This window comes from Bombyx mandarina, chromosome 25, assembly GCF_030267445.1.
Source record: "Bombyx mandarina strain Sakado chromosome 25, ASM3026744v2".
Classification (NCBI taxonomy): domain Eukaryota; kingdom Metazoa; phylum Arthropoda; class Insecta; order Lepidoptera; family Bombycidae; genus Bombyx; species Bombyx mandarina.
In genome coordinates this window covers 9,668,842-9,690,535 of record NC_143231.1, presented here as the reverse complement: position 1 = coordinate 9,690,535, position 21,694 = coordinate 9,668,842, and the positions used below count along the sequence as shown (strand labels likewise).

The 21,694-nt window shown below is 39.1% G+C and overlaps 1 protein-coding gene across 3 annotated transcripts in view; it reads left to right on the top strand.

Annotated features, from left to right (window-relative positions):
* LOC114246418 (Protein phosphatase regulatory B subunit well-rounded) overlaps window positions 1-21,666 on the top strand; it is a 65,433-nt gene extending 43,767 nt beyond the window's left edge. For all 3 annotated transcript variants that reach the window (XM_089738380.1, XM_089738379.1, XM_089738381.1), the window contains 8 exons: window positions 7,743-7,946; window positions 10,596-10,726; window positions 12,598-12,715; window positions 14,037-14,149; window positions 15,092-15,254; window positions 16,004-16,233; window positions 16,929-17,019; window positions 17,570-21,666. In XM_089738380.1, the coding sequence (XP_089594506.1) occupies window positions 7,743-7,946; window positions 10,596-10,726; window positions 12,598-12,715; window positions 14,037-14,149; window positions 15,092-15,254; window positions 16,004-16,233; window positions 16,929-17,019; window positions 17,570-17,719 (1,200 nt within the window). In that variant the 3' untranslated portion in view covers window positions 17,720-21,666. The remainder of the gene's footprint in view (window positions 1-7,742; window positions 7,947-10,595; window positions 10,727-12,597; window positions 12,716-14,036; window positions 14,150-15,091; window positions 15,255-16,003; window positions 16,234-16,928; window positions 17,020-17,569) is intronic.
* The last annotated feature ends 28 nt before the right edge of the window (window positions 21,667-21,694 follow it).

Here is a 21,694-nt window from a genome sequence, read left to right as displayed (position 1 = left end):
AGGCGTTCGACAAAGTCTGGCACAACGGTTTAATTTATAAACTGTACAACATGGGAGTGCCAGACAGACTCGTGCTCATCATACGAGACTTCTTGTCGAACCGTTCGTTTCGATATCGAGTAGAGGGAACTCGTTCTCGTCCCCGTCAACTGACCGCCGGAGTCCCGCAAGGCTCGGCGCTCTCCCCGTTATTATTTAGTTTGTATATCAATGATATACCCCGGTCTCCGGAGACCCATCTAGCGCTCTTCGCCGATGACACGGCTATCTACTACTCGTGTAGGAAGATGTCGCTGCTTCATCGGCGACTCCAGATCGCAGTAGCCACCATGGGACAGTGGTTCCGGAAGTGGCGAATAGACATTAACCCCACGAAAAGCGCAGCGGTGCTCTTCAAAAGGGGTCGCCCTCCGAACATCACTTCGAGCATCCCACTCCGTAGTAGGCGCGCAAACACCTCCGCCGTTAGTCCCATCACTCTCTTTGGCCAGCCCATTCCGTGGGTCTCGAAGGTCAAATATCTAGGCGTCACCCTCGACAGAGGGATGACATTCCGTCCCCATATAAAAACGGTACGCGACCGCGCCGCGTTTATTCTAGGACGACTCTATCCAATGCTTTGTAGTCGAAGCAAACTGTCCCTCCGTAATAAGGTAACTCTCTACAAAACTTGTATACGCCCCGTCATGACGTATGCAAGCGTAGTGTTCGCTCACGCAGCCCGCACCCACTTGAAATCCCTTCAGGTTATTCAATCACGATTCTGCAGGATAGCCGTCGGAGCGCCTTGGTTCCTTAGGAATGTGGATCTCCACGACGACCTGGAGCTCGACTCTTTTAGTAAGTATCTACAGTCGGCATCGCTGCGCCATTTTGAGAAGGCGGCACGACATGAGAACCCTCTCATCGTAGCCGCTGGAAATTACATACCCGACCCAGTAGACCGAATGGTAAACCGTCGACGTCGCCCAAAGCACGTCATTACGGATCCTCCTGATCCATTAACGGTGCTTTTAGGCACCACAAGCACCGGTCACCGTCCTCGTCGAACCCGTCGCTTGCGACGAAGGGCTCGACGAGCGAACTAACCCATAGACACAGCCCACTGAGTTTCTCGCCGGATCTTCTCAGTGGGTCGCGTTTCCGATCCGGTGGTAGATTCTGCGAAGCACTGCTCTTGCTAGGGTCAGTGTTAGCAACTCTCCGGTTGAGCCCCGCGAGCTCACCTACTAACGTTAGGGTGAAGCTGAAATAGCCTCTCAAGGCTATCAGCATAGGTAGGAAAAAAAAAAAAAAAAAAAAATCAATAGGGCTAACGTTCACTCTCTTAAACATCGATATAAAGTAACAGTATTTGCAAGATAGCAACAGTAAGTGTATAACTTATTGTGGCGTGAAAATAGTGAAGAAGTCTATCTCTGCATTTTTTTTACTGTATCGATGAGCTCACGGTCTGCTTGTTGTCGTCCGGTTACCGGAGTCCATAGAAGATCACAACGTGACTGCCGCCAGACACTAGAAGACACGAGATCGATTTCTCGATTGTGTTGCATAATGGCTATTCTAGGACTTAAACCGAAAAACATAAGTTTTACTATGGCAATAATTAGAATGGTTATACATACCCTTGTAGGTTACGGTCATCCGCCACATTAGCATTGTTGGTAACGATATATTAATATTTTGAATATATATGCAACGATACACCTAGCATTCCTTCGTCTTTCCAAAATACTTGTAAGCTTGAGGGTAGACATTATCTTGTTGAACACCAAGTAAAATGAGGTCACTTTTTGATTCCTGATTTAATCAACAATATGATAACTTAATTCACTTTCACTTATCCAATCTTTAACCAGTACGTACAACAGTCACTGAATCACACAACGTAACAACGTAGTAAGTGCACCGGGCAAACGCAGTCGAACGAATGTTCATTTCAAGGCACGTTCCGCCTTTTTATACTAGCCGGCGCAGCTGGCTTATGAGTCACTTCTGTTGCAGCTGTTGTTTACGAGTGGAACGACACGGCCGGCGCACCTGGCTTGTGTGAGTCACTCCTATTGCACGTGCTATATAACATAAATATCGTTAACGCCGTCACGGCCATACTGACGTGCGCTCGTCCTCGTGCGCGCATTCTTATGGTATGTCTGTGAACAACAAACATGTTCGTTCATCCTGACATTAACGGATGCAACTTAAAACGTGGTCTATGATATTAACAATCTAGTACGGTTCGGTTCGCATAATTCTTCAGAAAATCCTATACTGGCTATAAATAACCTTCAGACTGCTTACATACCTGGGCCAGTTCATTTAAAACTCTTCAGGTATGTAAGTATGTCCCTTTTAACTTAGACCGGAATTGTTATCCATTCAGTTTTTCGAACTGGACCGGATAATGCTAGACCGAATCGCAATCCCTGTAGCTAATTGTTGTGGCTAATCTGGATGAAAATCCCTATAGCCAAGCCATTGGACCGGACAGACCCTTCAATGACTTCACACATTCTTTTTTTTTTTTTCTTTTTTTTCTCTTTTTTTTTTTTGCTAGTCCGGATTAACATCTCTCTAGCCACATACAATTCTCTTTTTTTTTTTTTTTTTAATCTGCGTGTACGGTAGCGTTTGTTAAAACATTTCTTAAACCAGAACATTTATACGGAATTTCTTCAGAAATAGTGCGAGACCGACCATCGTTTTCTACATTTCCAACACCTGCACCTGAGGTGCCTGAGCTTACAGACATTGTATCACTACCCACAGACTATGTTTGCTGTATCGCTATTTGCGGACAAAAATGTCGCTTCTATTGTCAGTGATAGAGTCGTCATCATTAAGATCAGTTTCATGAACAAGATTAATTAACCCATCTGTGTACGCCGTCACGTCATCGTCACTATAATTTTCAGAAATTTCTAGTAGGCCTGACGGGCCTCGAGGTATTTCACTAAGTTTTCATGAGGAAATTTGTACACTCTATTAGAACTATTTACATGTCTCAATTTATACCTATCGTTTTCCAAAACTGCAGTAATGTTGAAGGGACCTTTACATTTTCGGTCAACTTACGAAAACAAAATCCCCAGCGGAAAAGAGGTTGACTTTAGCTTTGCCTCGACTAAACCAAGCTTCTGTTTGTGCCCTTTTTTTATGTTTTCGCCGGTCTTCGACCGTGCTAAATCAAGATCTAATCTAGAGGGATTATCACTCTGTTGAAACTTTAAGATATTTCAAGTGAACTACCCTGAACGGCAAACGTCTATTCTATTGGAGTAAACCCTGTTACTCGACAACGTGCACTATTAAGGGCGAGTTGAATATCCCCTAAGTGCTCTTACCATCATGATTGGTCTAAGTTACTTTCAGATCAAAGAGTGACTTGTTCATGAAACCGCTTACCATTGAATAAATTACTATGACTTTGTTTTATAAGACTACATTCTGACCCTGAATGGAACATAAAGGGGAAGCCAAAACCACTTATCTGTAACACACTGAAGCTCTGGAACACACGTTGACGTCTCTGGTTGCACCTGCCACAGCACCTGGAGCTGTGTCGTTTTTCTTCTTGTAGCGCATGGAACACCCAGAAGCTACATGACTCGCATCACCGCACACGTAACAGCTGACTTGCAGGCGAGAGCCGGGCGCCCACGGATGAGGAGGTTGTTCAGGTTTTCGAAAATCGGAATATCGAAAAAAGTTTGAGAGCAGTATCTGTCGTAACACCCTTCGGCACGATGCCCAGGTTTTCCGCAGAAATGGCAGCTTCCACGGAAAAAAACTTCGAGAGCGTTTTGGTTCTTTATCAGGATCTTCGTTTTTTCTTTTGAGGGTAAAGCCACGTAATGTGTGAAATAGACGATTTTTTGTGGTAATAACGACAGAGTTCAATTCCCGACGGATTTTTTCATCACACTGCGACAGTATTGATATAACAAATCCGGTGGCTATTTGTTCTGGCACATTAGCGTCGGGAATCTTCTTTATAAGTTGCCATAGCCGGATACCGGCTTCAGCTGGTCCCTTTTTGCTTTCCATTTCAAATTTAATAACCAGGTCGAAGTGGTCTTGCATCATTAGATAATTTTGTCAGCATCTCTTTAATAGTAGGCCAGGATATCTTACCAGGCTGTATTTTTGCGAGGCAAGTAGCAGCTCGAGCCTTAAGCGAATGTGTGAGAGTCAAAATTAAATCGACACCATCCAATACTTCAACTACTTTAAACGGCCCTTTAAACTTCGTATCTAATTTCGTTTGATTATGCTCTTCGTATTAATGTGTGGACGAGCTCACAGCCCACCTTGTGTTAAGTGGTTACCATAGACATCCACAGCGTAAACGCACCACACACCTTGAGATAGAAGTTCTAAGGTCTCAGTATAGTTACAACCGCTGCCCCACCCTTCAAACCGAAATACACCACTGCTTCACGGCAGAAATAGGCAGGGTGATGGTACCCGTGTGGTCGATGGCACTATACAGAGCACCCGTCTGGTGCCACGTCCTTACCCACGAGAACGTCGCCGCGCTGCGACGCCGGCAGCGCGCGATCGCAGTCAGAGTTATTCAATGATACCTCACAGTCTCCTACGAGGCGGCGCGCCCTAGCGCAAGTGCAGCCGGAGCGCGGGGGCTCCAATATCGGCAGTCCGTGCTGGAGGCGTGGTCTCGTCGTTTGGCGGACCCGTCGGCCGGCCTCCGTACCGTCGAGGCGATCTGCCCGGTTCTCGCAGACTGGGTGGGCCGCGACCGCGGAAGTCTCACCTCCGGCTACCTGTGCAGACTCACAAGACATTTTACCACCATGCAAACTTCTTACCGCAACAAATCTTACCAGCCACCACGCAAACTACAATTTTACGGGTTCCACCTCTCTTACACGATGTTACTCCCACACTGAGGAAGCCAACCGCGAACACATGTCAAGCACGCACAAGCACGCACTTCACCGGAAAAACCTGCATCCGCCAGCGGAACCCGAACACCGCCGCATCGCCAGACACGAACGCACCGGACGTCTTATCTTACAGGTCACGACGACTTCAGATGTGTCAATTTTTCTTCCCCACGGAAACTTGCTTGCTTTCTTGTTTGCTTGCTTGCTGGAGCCCGAAGTCATCGAACGTGTAGTGTTATTGGTATTGAATCGAGTAGATTCTAAAATTTCAGCGACAATTCACAGTCTCATGTCCTGGTTTACTGTACTAGTGCCATGTAACTCTAGCAGTAGTCATTGGCTTAAAAACGATTCGTGTCGGAACTACCCACTCGTCATGACAGATCCATTATTGCGATCGAAGTTTCACTTGAGATTTGCACTTGCCTTAATTTCTTGCAATAGCTTGTTACGTGTTGTATTTCCGTTAGTAAATGCCATGTGATGAAGTCGACAGTCAAACTGGGCAACATGAGCCAGAACGTAAGGTGTGACGATTTCTTCGTGGCTCAGATCTTCCATCGAGGTAACAGAGACGTTATTACACGACTTACGTATGCTGCATTCACGCTCTTGTGGCGTACCACTACTAGTATTCTGATCTGCATCATGTTTTTTTTGCTGTACTTCGAACATGTTCAAACACGTCACCCCAGTGAGAGTAGAGTCCTGATCTCACTTCTGATGTAAGCTTGAGGGTAGATATTATCTTGTTGAACACCAAGTAAAATGAGGTCACTTTTTGATTCCTGATTTAATCAACAATATGATAACTTAATTCACTTTCACTTATCCAATCTTTAACCAGTACGTACAACAGTCACTGAATCACACAACGTAACAACGTAGTAAGTGCACCGGGCAAACGCAGTCGAACGAATGTTCATTTCAAGGCACGTTCCGCCTTTTTATACTAGCCGGCGCAGCTGGCTTATGAGTCACTTCTGTTGCAGCTGTTGTTTACGAGTGGAACGACACGGCCGGCGCACCTGGCTTGTGTGAGTCACTCCTATTGCACGTGCTATATAACATAAATATCGTTAACGCCGTCATACTTTTTATCTTTGCAAGGTTATGATTGTTCAAAACAAACACTACTGATATTTTAGGTTTATTCTGAAGAACAAAGAGTATTTTTCATACAAAGGCTTGCATTAAAAATTAAATTATAATGAACTAGAAGCGTGCACGAATCGACAAAAAACACTAGATGATTTTCTAATTGGTTTTGTTAGCGGGTGGGTACCACCACTCCGCCTATTTCTGCCGTGAAGCAGTAATGCGTTTCGGTTTGAAGGGTGGGGCAGCCGTTGTAACTATACTTGAGACCTTAGAACTTATTCTCAAGGTGGTTGGCGCTTTTACGTTGTGGATGTCTATGGGCTCCAGTAACCACTTAACACCAGTTGGGCTGTGAGCTCGTCCACCCGTCTAAGCAAAAAAATAAAAAAGTACAAATGAAATGTATGTACATACATATATAACATATACGTACAGTTTTATTTTTATGAAGAAGTCTTACATGTCTTTAATACAATACAGTTGGTGTCTTAACTGAAAGTAGAGAAATGTTTATTGACGGAGGTCATCGCGTCACGTTTCTACTCTTGGTGTGACGTCATCATGGAGGGCTGACAATAAAACAAAGTGAAGAGTGGTCTACCAATTCCCAAAAATCCATGAAACGCATTCACCTACATGAGTAGATGACACCGGATTTGTTCCGAAAATCACGTATGGGTAGCCATATGTTTTAAGCATCAAAGCCCAGACGAATGACTCATTTTTATTTGATGTTGTGAATATTTGTAATGGTTACGAACACACAAACTTATTTTATTAGTATTAGAGTGTAAACTGTAAACCGACGTCACAAGGATATCGTTATCCTGTCTCGTTTCCAGCTTGAGAAGTTTTTCATTCGTTATACCATACAATTGGGACTTCAACCTCATGTTCGTAAGTGAGGGGCGGTATTCACGCTGATGATGTCCAGGGACTCTCGTAAACTAATTAACAAATAGGCAGTGAGTTCTTGGAATGCTATCAGTATTTTTTTTATTGCATTCACGTGTGAACGGTCTCATCGTCCTCCTAGTGCTCTGTCATTACCGCTCATACGATATTGAAGTCTCATTTGATTTCTATATTGAATCTCTATACTGATTGTCTATGCTCTAATACCCTAAACTTAGTGAATCATGTTGAAGAGCTGTCTGATTATTATATTATTGTTCACTTCAGCCTCTATCTTAAAACTAAATTTAGCTTAAATGATAGACGAACGTATGGCCTGCTCCATATCCATTTACCGGAACCAATAGACCGCAATTTAAATACCGGAGTGGAGGTAGCAATTGCGACCGAGATTTCTTCGCCACAAAGACTAGTATAAGGGTGACACAAATCCGTGTAAATTAAATAAGTTCTACCACCAGGGCTCAAGAAATTACTATACTAAATTTGGTTACATTACTACCACTGGGGTAGGGGAGGCGCTTAGTGGTCCCACATTCAAAGCCGGCTTTTCCGTCTATAGAGAGTCGGAGGAAATTTAGAATACGACCCAAAAAAAAACAACGGTTCTAAAAAGTACCTACGTGAATTTCACGTCTACTAAATTATTCAACTAAAAATACTTTTTTTTTTTTTTTTTATTGCCCTTGTAGGCAGACGAGCATACGGCCCACCTGATAGTGAGTGGTTACCGTCGCCCATGGACTTCAGCAATGCCAGGAGCCGAGCCGCTGCCTACCTAATCTTATGAATAAAAATATTGGTTATATTCGTTCTCAGTTCGCGATCAATCTATTCCGGACGTTGCCGCCGTCATCGAATCCTAACGGAGCGGAATTCGATCCTGAAGAGGACGAGCCCACATTAGAGGCCGCCTGGCCACATTTACAACTCGTCTACGAACTGTTCCTGCGGCTACTCGAGTCTCCGGATTTTCAGCCAAACATTGCCAAGAAGTATATAGACCAGAAGTTTGTTTTGCAAGTAAGTATCTTCTTCTTTTTCTCGACCTTATCCCACTAGGTGGGGTCGGCACAGCAAATTTTTTTTTCTTCCATTCTCTTCTATCAGCCGTCATCTCAACCCTCACTCCTCTCTCTCTCTCTCATATCGTCATTCACATACTCCATCCATGTCTTCTTTGGTCGACCTCTTCCCCCTTTACCTTGTACTACCATTTCCATACATCTTCTAGTTACATGCAACTAAGTATGTTGCATTAAAATTTTATTCGTTTTTGTTCCTTGTTTATCGCTTTGGTGGGTCTTAACGCTTTTGCTACAGCAGGCCTTACTACAAAGTCTTGCAGGAAAGGACGCTCCATGCTGAAAGCGTACATCACTCATCATGTAATGGCAGTGTCTTGTGGCGGGCGAATATAGTCACTGGTAGTAGCGAAAGAGTTAAAGACGTGATTCGTTTTTATTGAATAGATAAGTGAACTTGTTCGCTACCCACCTTGTGGTGTGGTAATCGGAGCTCATGATTTGAGTGCCGCCCTCACCATGAGATATAAGGTCGATATTTCGATGGTATTGTATAACGACGGTCCCACTCTTCAAACCGGAATGTATCACTGCTTCGTGGCAGAAATAGATGGCGGTATCTATATGTTAATACGTGAAGCAAAAACTTTGTACCCCTCTGTACGAAAATTGCGCGGACGGAGGAGTATGAAATTTCCCACACTTATACAGAATATAGGGAAGGAATGGAGAATGTTAATATTTTTTTTAATTATGCATAAAAATACATTAAATCAATAATAAAAAAAACATTACTCACATTACCATGTATTCGTTGAAGTCAAACTTTTCATATTGCTTAAAGTCTGTGGTCAAATTGAGAATGGATTAAATATTGTTTGTCTTTATTCATATTTGTCTAAAGTGTAGTCGTGGCGAAATCTGTGATATAGAAGTATAATAGTCTTTGACAATTGAACCATATTAATATTCAAACTTATAATTACAATTATTTATAGTCGAATTTCGACTACTGGGTAACCACTACTACGATATATACAATTGCTCCCTTACAATACGCTCTATCATCTTAGAGAAAATCCAATTTTTACTAAAATAATGAAATCATAGAGAGTCCTTAAAAATAAAGTCAAATTAAGCAATTTAAAAAAGTATACTCGCGTTGCAACATATTGAAAATTTATTCTATAAGCTTCATAATACGTAATTAAGTTTAACATCTAACCAGCCAATTCTTAAATATCTTTTGATGTATGTAAAGTATGTACTTTATTTACCTCCTAAACTGCGTTGCACAAAACATACCTACCACACGCACACACTGATACATAACAACACACACACTCGACACTCGCATGTGTGGTTTACATATACGTCATTTTACATTAGTTGTCTCTATCTATATTTTCCTTGATCTGTATACCTATTATAATTTTTTTCTTCAGTTCTTGTTTAGTAGGTACTTGAAATACTGTACGATCAAAGCTACATCATATTTTAAATAAGACAGCTTATAGTGACCGTATTTTGCAAAATGGATTTTAGTTATCATTTACCGACGTACTAAATTGTCTAATCTGCTCAAATCACGTGTTTACATGAAGAATATCATGTTTTTTTCTCGTTGTTAATTTACAAAATATATTATGATATTGAAATGATTGAAGGTAACAACCATTTTTTGTACATCATTTAAACGTGTTCCCTGGAGTGCTGTGTCAATTTACAAATACACGGTCAAGGCTATATGTCATTGTCGAATACAAAATAAAATGAACCATGACTCTTTGGCCTTAAAGCGCTATTTCGAATAAATTATGTTTAAATATTAAAACAATACATTGATTTCTTCATAGTTCAGAATCTGCAATCAAAAACTAAATTTGAACGATTGATTGTATTTAGTCAATAAGTGTTAATTTGCCACTAATTATCCAAAATAATTATAGCATTACATAATTTTTATTTATTTTAAATTAGTTTTTATTTAGGTATGTATAATTACTTTCGTTAGTAGATATGTATCAATATTGCTCGTGTGAAAGACGATCATGGTACATTCTAGAAGCAGAGGCATATGCAGAAAGACACTAAACAGTTACAAATGGTTTTTATTAGAGGGAAGACAAGTTCTCTGACGGTTAACGACCAGCGGAACACATCACATGAAAGCACGTGAATCAACGTGAACGCGACCACGGTTGCAATGGTTTTAGTACAGCAGATCGTTCTAAAGTCGAATTAATTTATAATTTGGGATATTTTTTTTATTGCCCTAGTAAGCAGACGAGGGTACCGTCCACCTAATAGTGAGTGGTTACCGTCGCCCATGGACTATAAAATAATTAAAATTGTTTTTCTAGCTCATATGGATGTGCCCGCCTGGTTTTAAGTGGTTCCTAGAGTCGCCTGTAGACATTGAAACGTAAATGCCGTCACACACCTTACGATATATGAAGCCCAAATCTCAATTGCGTCCTACGACGGCTTCACAAAAGTTTTCAATACACTACGATTTTTATTACAAAAACATGTAAACAATATCTTTTGAAGTCTCGAGTGTTGAATACGCAATACCTATTTTAACATTTAATTTGAATAAAAGTGCTAAAGATCGAATAGCCAGTCATGTTTTCCGTTGTTTCAGCTCTTGGAGTTGTTCGATTCTGAGGACCCACGCGAACGAGACTTCCTCAAAACAACTCTCCATAGGATATACGGGAAATTCTTAGTTCTACGCGCTTACATAAGGAAACAGATCAATAACGTATTCTATAGGTAAGAGGGATTTATCATTCATGTAAGAGGTGATCGGACCTCCTGTTGTTAACTGGTACCATAGAAAACATTTCAAACGAGGCTTGTGGAGAGTACTTAGCAGTAAGTAGCGGCTTGGCTTTACCCCTGTCATTGCTGACGTCCATGGGCGACGATAACCATGCTTCATCAGGTTAGTGCACATGCAGCATGCACATGGGAGAATGTTTCTAAAAGTATGAAATCATGGTGAATTACGGAATTATAAATTTACTAGCCGTAATCGCCCGCTTCGCTACGCATTTAAAATTATAATAATATTATTATTTATTGTCATTATTATTAGGGAGTCCATCACTCATATAAATATTAGCCTATCCATTAAGTACATGTATTTTCTACATGGATACCAAATTTCAAGTCAATCGGATGCATGGTTCAATAATTATAACGGAACATCCGTAAAGACGACTGTAGATTTATATATTAGTATAGATTATTCATTTACCAGAAAAAAGTACGTTTTATGTATTAAAAAAAAAACTAAAATACATTCAAAGACAAGAAGGACGCGTAATTCTTCTCATAAAATAAGACTTCTTCTCAGTTGCCCCGCTTCGAAAATTTGCGGAGTAGTAATCTAATTAACAGTCTTATCGCGTCTACCGAAGATTGATAATTGATAAATAATAACGATGATGTTAAGTAAATCAACGTACGTTGCATTACGTACTTATCTTAAGTATCTAGAACACAAAATTATGTACCGCACAATGGTTGCGATGGGCGACGCTCTTCGGAATGGATTGGTCATATAGCATGTCGTAAAACTAACCTTGGCTTAGTAAGGTAGGCAGCGGCTTGGCTCTGCCCCTGGCATTGCTGAAGTCCATGGGCGACGATAATCACTCACCATCACGTGGGCCGTATGCTCGTCTGCCTACAAGGGCAATAAAAAAATTACCTAGATGTAAGCGTTTACATTATTCTGCAAAAGAATCGAAAGAAATCATCTGTCTCTTTCTCACAAAGTTTATGTTTAAAATACGGTAGTCTCAATTTAAAGTTTATAGATGACTTCGTAATTCGTGAACGAGATTTAGCATTATTCGATCTGATTGTTATATTCTTCAAACTTCGTTAATATTATTTTTGTTGCCCTTGTAGGCAGACGAGCATACAGCCCACCCGGTGGTGAGTGGTTACCGTCGCCCATGGACTTCAGCAATGCCAGGGGCAGAGTCAAACCGCTGCCTATAAACAACCATATTTCACTTTGCCGGCATCGAATTATGTTAATTGTAACTTTCGAAGACTGATGAGTGTGCGGACTGTAATTTTCTGTCTCACGATACTTTCCTGTTATCACTAATACAAATTGAATTGGAATAAGTCATTAATTGTCTTTGTTTTTTGTTTTTCAAGTTGTAACCGTAATTAGGGTAATGTTAGTTCTCCGTGTAACAGAGAAACCGAAATATCAATAAATAGTTTATAAAAAATTTGACGGTAGTCGGCCCAACATTTAAATGTAAAGACTTAGACGTTCGTGCCTACGTAATGTATTGGAAACTCTGGAACTAATAAATACCATAAAACTAGTTTTAATTATAAAGTCTTAAAATATAATTATTTAATAACTAGTCTACCGCTTCGCTGCGCATTTAAAATTAACATTATTATTTATTGTCATTATTATTAGGGAGTCCAACATCATATAAATATTAGCCTATCCATTAAGTAAGTACATGTATTTTCTACATGGATACCAAGTTTCAAGTCAATCGGATGCATGGTTCAATATTCAGTAGTTCTAACGGAACATCCGTAAAAAACCACTGTAGTTTTATATATTAGTATAGATTAATAATTTTTTTTTAATGTTTAAACAGGTTTATTTATGAGACGGAACACCATAATGGCATCGCGGAGCTCCTCGAAATCCTTGGTTCCATCATCAATGGATTCGCGCTGCCTCTCAAAGAGGAGCATAAATTATTCTTACTCAGGGTAAAGTATCGTCCCTTCGCTATCAGAATATCGATCTATAAATAAATTTGCAAAATTGCCAAAAGATATAAAGAAATATTTCATTTATAAACGAACGAACGCTTTTACTAAGTTTACCTTTGTCTTGTTATCGATAAAGCTCACTAGATGTCACAACTATAAATCCAATAACAATGTGCTGGTAATTTTGAACAACCAAATATATTTATAGACGATAATATATGTTATATTTAAATGTACACATATAACGTTCAATGTTGTTAATAAGAATAATAATGTTTTATTACGAATAAAAATCTGTGATATCTAATTATCCCTACCTATTCGCTGGTAGCCTAAGAGGGTATTCTAGTTACGCCCAGACGGGTAGGTCACGTGCTCAATCTGAGAGAATTTATTAACACTAGCTCTAGCAAGAGCAGTGCTTCGTAGAACCTACCACCGGATCGGAATTGAAGCCACAGTTTGCATACTAGAAGAACTTCGTCTCTAGGCTTCAATACATACGTCGACTTTTATATAAATAGATATGAAGGTAGTTTCACTGTACTATATTCACCGTATATGTGGATGTGTTTTTAAACGCTAAATATCCAAATACGATTATAAATGAATGAAATGATTATGTAAAGAAAAACCTTTTTTATGTAATTGTTATATAAAACCTAAAAAACCTAAAAAAACCTAAAAAAACAAAAAAAAAGATTTTTCTTATACAGATGGAACTCTCTGTCATTGAGAAAAAAAGTCGAGTTTTTTTTATTTAATTCAAGAATACTATGTAAAATATTTTTTTGGAAAATATAGGCTGTAAATGTCTGTTGTTGTCTTTAAATGTTGTCTTAATATTGTACAGTACATTTTTTTCCTACCTATGCTGATAGCCTTGAGAGGCTATTTCAGCTTCACCCTAACGTGTGTAGATGAGCTCACGGGGCTCGAACCGGAAGTGTTGCTAACACTGGCAAAGATCCGGCGAGAAACTCAGTGGACTGTGTCTATGGGTGTACAGTACAGAAAACGCAATTAAGTCTTTTATTATTGTTTAATCACTTTTAGAATATGTCATAACTATATATACGTCTATTTCTGCCGTGAAGCAGTAATGCGTTTCGGTTTAAAAGGTGGGGCAGCCGTTGTAACTTTCTTTTTTTTTTTTTAGCTTAGACCTTAGAACTTATATCTCAAGGTGGGTAGCGCATTTACGTCGTAGATATCTATGGGCTCCAGTAACCACTTAACACCAGGTGGGCTGTAAGCTCATCCACCCATCTAAGCAATAAAATAATAAATAATGTGGTTGTAATGTTATCGTTTGCAGGTACTACTGCCGCTGCACAAGGCCAAGTCGCTGTCGGTGTACCACCCGCAGCTGGCGTACTGCGTCGTGCAGTTCCTCGAGAAGGACCCCTCCCTCACGCAGCCCGTCGTCAGGTACCACACCACAGCCCCTACTCATTTCCGACTCATCCTATATATTAATACGTGAAGCAAAATCTTTGTACCCCTTTTTACGAAAATTGCACGGACCGAGGGGAGTATGACATTCCCACACTAGAAAAATATTAAAAAAAAACCATTATAAAATTGTAAGTACATTAAATCAATAAAAAAAAACATTACACACCACTGCCATGTATTTGACACAACTCACACACACACACACACGCACGAACGCACACACACACACAAACACGCACACGCACACACACACACGCACACAAACACACACGCGCGAACGCGCACGCACACACACACACATGCACACACACACACGCATACACACACACACGCATACACACACACACACGCATACACACACACACACGCATACACACACACACACACACGCGCATACACACACACACACACGCACACACACACACGCACACACACGAACGCACACACACACACATGCACACACACACACGCATACACACACACACGCATACACACACGCACACACACATACATACTCTTTGTTTATTGTCAATGTTTTATTATTGCATAAAGTCTGTGGTCAAATTGAGAATATGTTAACATTTTTATATCTTTAATACTACTACTACGGTACCACTAGTAATTTTAACAAGTGGACTGCCATGTTGACATGAAAACTTTTCTCCATCCGCGTTTAGTTTGTGATCAAGCTTACTCCCATGACGAAGCGAACAAAAGTAATGTGCAAATAATTAATTAACAATGACAATTTAATACAAATTATATCCCCCAGTCTATACAAATATAAAAACTTATTTATTTTCTCCTCTCGTAACCATATGAGTTTAAGAATTGTAACTTCTGCTCTACTAATGTCCAAAATAATAGTTTCACCTCAAATATGCGAATTAAATACATTTGTCGTCGGTTCCCCAGAGCTCTCTTGAAATACTGGCCGAAGACTCATTCGCCTAAAGAGGTGATGTTCTTGAACGAGATGGAGGAGATATTGGACGTGGTGGAACCGGCCGAGTTCCAGCGCATCATGGACCCGCTGTTCAAGCAGCTAGCCAAATGTGTCTCCAGTCCGCATTTCCAGGTGAAACACCTCAACGTACCAAATGAATATTCAGCTATTGCTTAGATGGGTGGACGAGCTCACAGCCCACCTGGTGTTAAGTGGTTACCGGAGCCCATAGACATCCACAACGTAAATGCGCCACCCACCTTGAGATATAAGTTCTAAGGTCTCAAGTATAGTTACAACGGCCGCCCCACCCTTCAAACCGAAACGCATTACTGCTTCACGGCAGAAATAGGCAGGGCGGTGGTACCCACCCGCGCGGACTCACAAGAGGTCCTACCACCAGTAATAAAAAGTAAGAACAAAATAAACAAAAAAGGAAATTAACTTCAAAAATCACGAAATATCTTTAAAGACTGGAAGGATCGGATGTCGCCCTAAGCACGTCATTATGGATCCTCCCGATCCACTAACGGTGCTTTAAGGTACCCCAAGCTTACGACGAAGGGCTCGACGAGTAAATTAACCCTCAAACACGTCTTCGGTTTCGCGTCTCCGTACCGGTGGTAGATTCTGCGAAGCACTGCTCTTGCTAGGGTTCGTGTTAACAACGTCGTCAGGTTCGAGCCCCGCGAGCTCTCCTACTAGTTAAGGTTACGCTGAAATAGCCTCTCAAGGCTTACTTTAATACTTTGGTAGGAAAAAAAATATCGGGTATCTTGTCATCTCCCTCGCACACCCGTCACGTAACGTTATTGTGTTACGTTATTTGACAGCTGCATCTGAACTTTAGTTTACATTAGAACTATAATATTTTTTTTCAGGTAGCCGAACGAGCGCTCTACTACTGGAACAACGAATACATAATGTCTTTAATATCGGACAACGCGACCCACATCCTGCCCGTGATGTTCCCGGCATTGTACCGGAACACCAAGAGCCACTGGAACAAGACGATACACGGGCTCGTGTACAACGCGCTCAAACTGTTCATGGAGATGAATCAGAAGCTGTTCGACGAGTGCACGCAGCAGTACAAGCAGGAGAAACAGAAGTGAGTCATAGTCATTGACTATGTCAATTTTAGTGTTAGGCGGGATAACGAGAAACAGGTCGTGATGTGTGCCTCTAACGCAGCGGTCGGGGAACTTTTTTAATTATTACCCCAAAATATTTTTGTGTAAGTTGATGGCGAAGAAACAAAAAAAAACGAAATCGCTTCTTTTTAGCATCTTTCATATTATAGTCCCCATGATAATTTGAAATCACAACGATTCTAAAAAAAGTTTCACTTCAATATATACTTTTTTTTTATTCGCAAAAGTTTCATTTTTACCCCCCTAAATTTAATTTTACCCCATTTGGGGTAATTTACCCCGGTTCCCCGACCGCTGCTCTAACGTATCTTTCGACTTGTATTGTGCACTGATTCATTAGTGTCGAGTCTAAACCACTTTTTTTATCGTTTAGATCGGTGGACGAGCTCACAGCCCACCTGGTGTTAAGAGGTTACTGGAGCCCATAAACATCTATTACAAAGTAAATTCAACACCCACTTCCAGATATAAGTTCTAAGGTCTCAATTTTAGTTACAACGGCTGCCCCCACCCTTTACTACTGGGGCTACAGATTTTTGGAATTTCGGCAATATTGAAGTCACCTTTCGCAGATAGTTTTCAATACAAAAAGAGGATCACTTTCGACGTTTCAGTTTTCTTTTTTAAAATATAATGACGCTTTGTTCGGTAGAGAGAGGGAGCGACTTCTGCAGCGAGAGGAGATCTGGCAGCAAATAGAGGAGAGGGCGCAACGAAACGACCGCGGCTCAGAGCCCGCCGAGGTGACGCAACCTTGTACTACTGATACATCCATACATGACCGAGCTCACAGCCCACCTGGTGTTAAATGCTCACCGGAGCCCATGGACATCGATAACGTAAAACCGCCACTCACTAGTGACGAGTTCTAAATCTCAGTTTTACGCAATACTGCTTCGCGGCAGAATTAGGTGGGTCTATTCGTGCGAGTGCACAAGACGCTCTATCGGTAATGTAAACGTAAAATGTAAAAATATTTTTTTTTTATTTATTGCTTAGATGGGTGAACGAGCTCACAGCTCACCTGGTGTTAAGTGGTTACTGGAGCCCATAGACATCTGCAAGGTAAATGCGCCACCCATCTTGAGATATGAGTTCTAAAGTCTCAGTATTGTTACAACGGCTGCCCCGCCCTTCAATCCGAAACGCATTACTGCTTCATGGCAGAAATAGGCGGGGTGGTGGTACCTACCCGCGCGGAGCCACAAGAGGTCCTATCATTACGCAATATTTTTGCGGGTTTGATTTTGAAATTGACGCGATAGATCAAATTGAAATAAACGTTCGTTACAGACACGCAAGCAGACCTATAGTAACGCAAACAAGCCCCTCCTCCGCAAGAAGTCGGAGCTGCCCGTGGACAGCAGCGCCGTGCGCGCGCTCGCCGAGCACCGGCGCGCCGACCCCTTCCTGTCCTCGCCGCCCGACATCAACCACTGCTAGCGACCGCCCGCCGCCCGGACCCACGTTACAACATTCGGGGAACCAGAGCCATAAAGTCGGTTAGTTGAACAATATTCGGTAGGAACGTGACAGTCGCACGTCTCCCGGGACGATCCTCAATCATCTAGATCTTTCGATTTCTATTAATCACGTGATACTTCTTGAAACAAAACGAGAGAGAGACTGAGCTCATCTCGCCCCAAAAAAAATGCATCTCGAGTGTCTCAGAACGATTTACGTAAAGTTATAGAAATAAATCGCGCTCTGGCGACTGGTTGAGACGAAGAACGATTGAACTGAGTCAAAAAGCGTGAAACGCGCGTCGAGTTCGAGAACGGTACGTCGCGTCCGCCCACGGAAACCTGACCATGACTTGAATTACTTGGTAACTTCATAACAAATACATAAAGAACTCATTTACGCGTCCGATAATTTATTTATACTACATTTGGACACGTAATGGATAAGTTTATAATATACACAAAGTACTTACGAATAGCGGTATTACGGTTAGCAGTGATCTCTTTCAGACAACCGACGATGGAAAAAAACATCAACGGAAAAATCTGTGACCTTACGACATTTGTACGTTTACAAATATATAAAATGTACATAATATACAGACAGTCCTACATCCAACCCTATATTTACATATATGTATAAATACATACATACATTTTATGATTGTATTGTGGTTTATACAACGTGGAAATTCGTTCGTATATATCGTACCGTTTCGATGACTCGCTTTCATTAAACTTTTACTTAATTATTTTTTTATATAAAATATTCGATGTATTAATTAAGAGTATAGATTTATACACCATTCCACTGCAAGTACCACCTGTAATCGTATGATGTTAGTCGAATTGTTTTATATTATGGTTGGTTTTTTTTTTATTGTAAAAACTCCCCCTGAAATCTATTTTGAAAATTAACACAATGTGTTAAGGAACTTGAGACAAAAACAAAAACACATCTCGGAATTGACTGTCAAGAAATGGGTTTTTACAATCAGTGATTCATAAAATTTATTGATATTACATACAAAAAAAAACATCTGATCTACAGTACACTTCTATACAAAAAAAGTACACGTGTAAAATTATTACAAAATCTTTTTTTTGTCAGTAAATTTCGTGAGTCAAAATTATCTTCCGTGGATTTGATAAGCGTTTGACACCGTATCCGTAATGTTCGATGTTGTTTTTTCATCTAAATTCATTAATCATTTAATTAACGTGTCATTAAAAAATTATAATAGTGTATGCAACTCATTAGCGTTTACATATAGAAATTAAAATCCACTAAAGCCATAGTAATCATGAACTTTATTTATTTAATTTGTAGAATACCAAATAATGTATTGTGAAGGTAGTTAATTTTTAATTTTCTATTACGTTATAATATTTACTTTTATTATTATAATAATTATTATTATAAAAAAAATAAAAGGGCACAAGGAACTTGAGTGCTGATTGCCTTTAAAAGTTATAATTTGTTTTATTTTTTTTATCTGTTCTTATATTTGGAGTCAAAATAATATAAATTAATTAGTTTAGTTACATAACGAGGACTGAAAGACTATTTGGTTTAAGCGACATTTTAGCAGCTTTATAGGAGAGCCATTTAAAGATAAAATTTGGATAAAATCTCATTAAAAAAAAACTTCTCCAACTATTTGAATTGAGTAAACTTAATGGAAGTTCAATTAAAAACATTGAACCGTTGATGTTAATCACTACATAGTATAAAAAAAACCAAAGTCGCTTTCTCTGTCCCTATATCTGTCCTTATGTATGCTTAAATCTTTAAAACTACGCCACAGATTTTGAGGCGGTTTTTTTTAATAGATAGAATGATTGAAGAGGAAGGTTTATATGTATAATAACATCCATTAAATAGTGGAGAAATCAATAATAAATTACAGTTTCAGAAGCGAAGCGAGGGCGGGTCGCTAGTACCAAATAAAACGCACCTTTAATTACAAAGATAAATATCGCTCAAACCAAATAGTCTTTCAATCCTCGATATAATAATATGTATAAAATTTCACATCAATACATAATCAATATTGATCTGCTAATCAAATATCGTTTGTTAATAAAAAAATATCTTAAATCACGCATTGCAGTATCGTTTTAGTTAGGTTCACTGTTTGCTTCGTGTAATAGTCGGTAATGTGATGAATGATGTATTTAAAGAGCACCCGATGTACTGTTGCATTTCTACTGTGTCTTATTAATTTCCGATCTAGTAGTGCGCTTAGTGCCAAAGTTGTCGGTTTGAGTGTGTCTGAAAACGGGTGAATCTTATCAACTGTAGTTAGGGCCGCGGATACATACTTACTAGTACTACTACATATATCAATAAATGCTGGTCGATTTTATCAATTAATATATTTTGGTCAGCAATTTAATTTGGTTTAGTTATTTGAGGGAGCAGATACAACTGAGCTGAATTATTATACACTTATTGTTCGTATTATTTGTGCGCTCGTGTTAGAAAGAGAAGGAGAATCTTGCCGATCGTTTTTTTTTTAAATGTATCAAAATCATGCGTTGAAAAATTTCGAGAATTCCATTATTTAGGTAAAGAATATTTAATTTTATTTAAAAAAAAAAAAAACATTTTAACTAGCGCATATAAAGTATATAGACCATGTTATTTTGTCTGATTGTCTCAAAAAGTGTGCGTGAATTTTTTGAATTACCGGAATAGACATTTATTTCCCTTATTATTTACATTTGATACAGACCTTTGATCGTAAAATAAATTTATTAATGATAACTTATTGTTCATCACTAATTCATCTATCTGCATCTACTGGAGTGAAAGTTAAAAATACGTAGGTTTCTTTTTCAAAGTGGTTTTCAATCTTTGTATACAACGCGAATTGATTTTAAGAAAAAGGAGAATGTAACCTTTAAATATTAATGGAGCTTATATGAAAATATGTTTTACTTAGTTTGGGTTATTGTTGTATACAGAATATAGGAGTGGGACTCTGTATCCATAGACGGGCACTGCTTCGAGACTGAATGTTAAGAGACGGATTCTATACTATACTATTACTATATACCTACTACTATACTATACTATTTCACAAATTCACTTGTGCACTATATTCTCATATAAAAATCTTCCGTGTCTATTTCATTCGATTCTAATATTTATCACTTAAAATATTGATTTCTTTTATTTTTTGTACAAATTTTCCAATCTAATTTCATTAATACAGCTATTGTCAATATATCACTGTACGGTTTCATAACCGTTTTTTATTTCTTTTGCTTTTCATAACTAATCTAAAATGTTCGAACAGAACTTAGGCATATTTATAATGTAAAATTTGTATAGTATACAACTTACTCATAAGTCAAGTGGCCGTATCGGACAATTAAAATATTTCATAAATAAAAAATGTAATTAGGATTAATAGTATTTAAAATAATAATAATAATAATAAAATATAATATCTATTTGGCGAAACGCTTCTGGTAAGCTAATGTGTGCAATTTTTATATGCGTGTCTGTTCGGTCACTTGACGTATAATAATTAATGCTAGTTACACATAATAAACACGACATATTTTCGTTTTGTATTTTTAAAGACATCCCAATGAATCTGCCATCAATCGAATTTATTTCTAATAAATACCTACATATGTATATTATTATAATATAGAAATATATATTTGTGTGTAACTAGCGCGATTAAATTCTAAGTAGTTCTAATTTCAGTTGTCTTAAATGTGTGTATGTACGTACGGACTGACGTCACCATAGCAATATTTTGCAAAATGCTGTTCATGAAATTGATAAATTTTGTATAAAAGCATATTTATAACGGTAATATATGTAACTGTTGATAACAGAATAATGGTAACAGAAAACATATTGTAAGGTGCTTATGATTATCGTTATAATACAAAGTTGTGCATATAGTTTTGTTTTTTTTATTACCACAAGGAT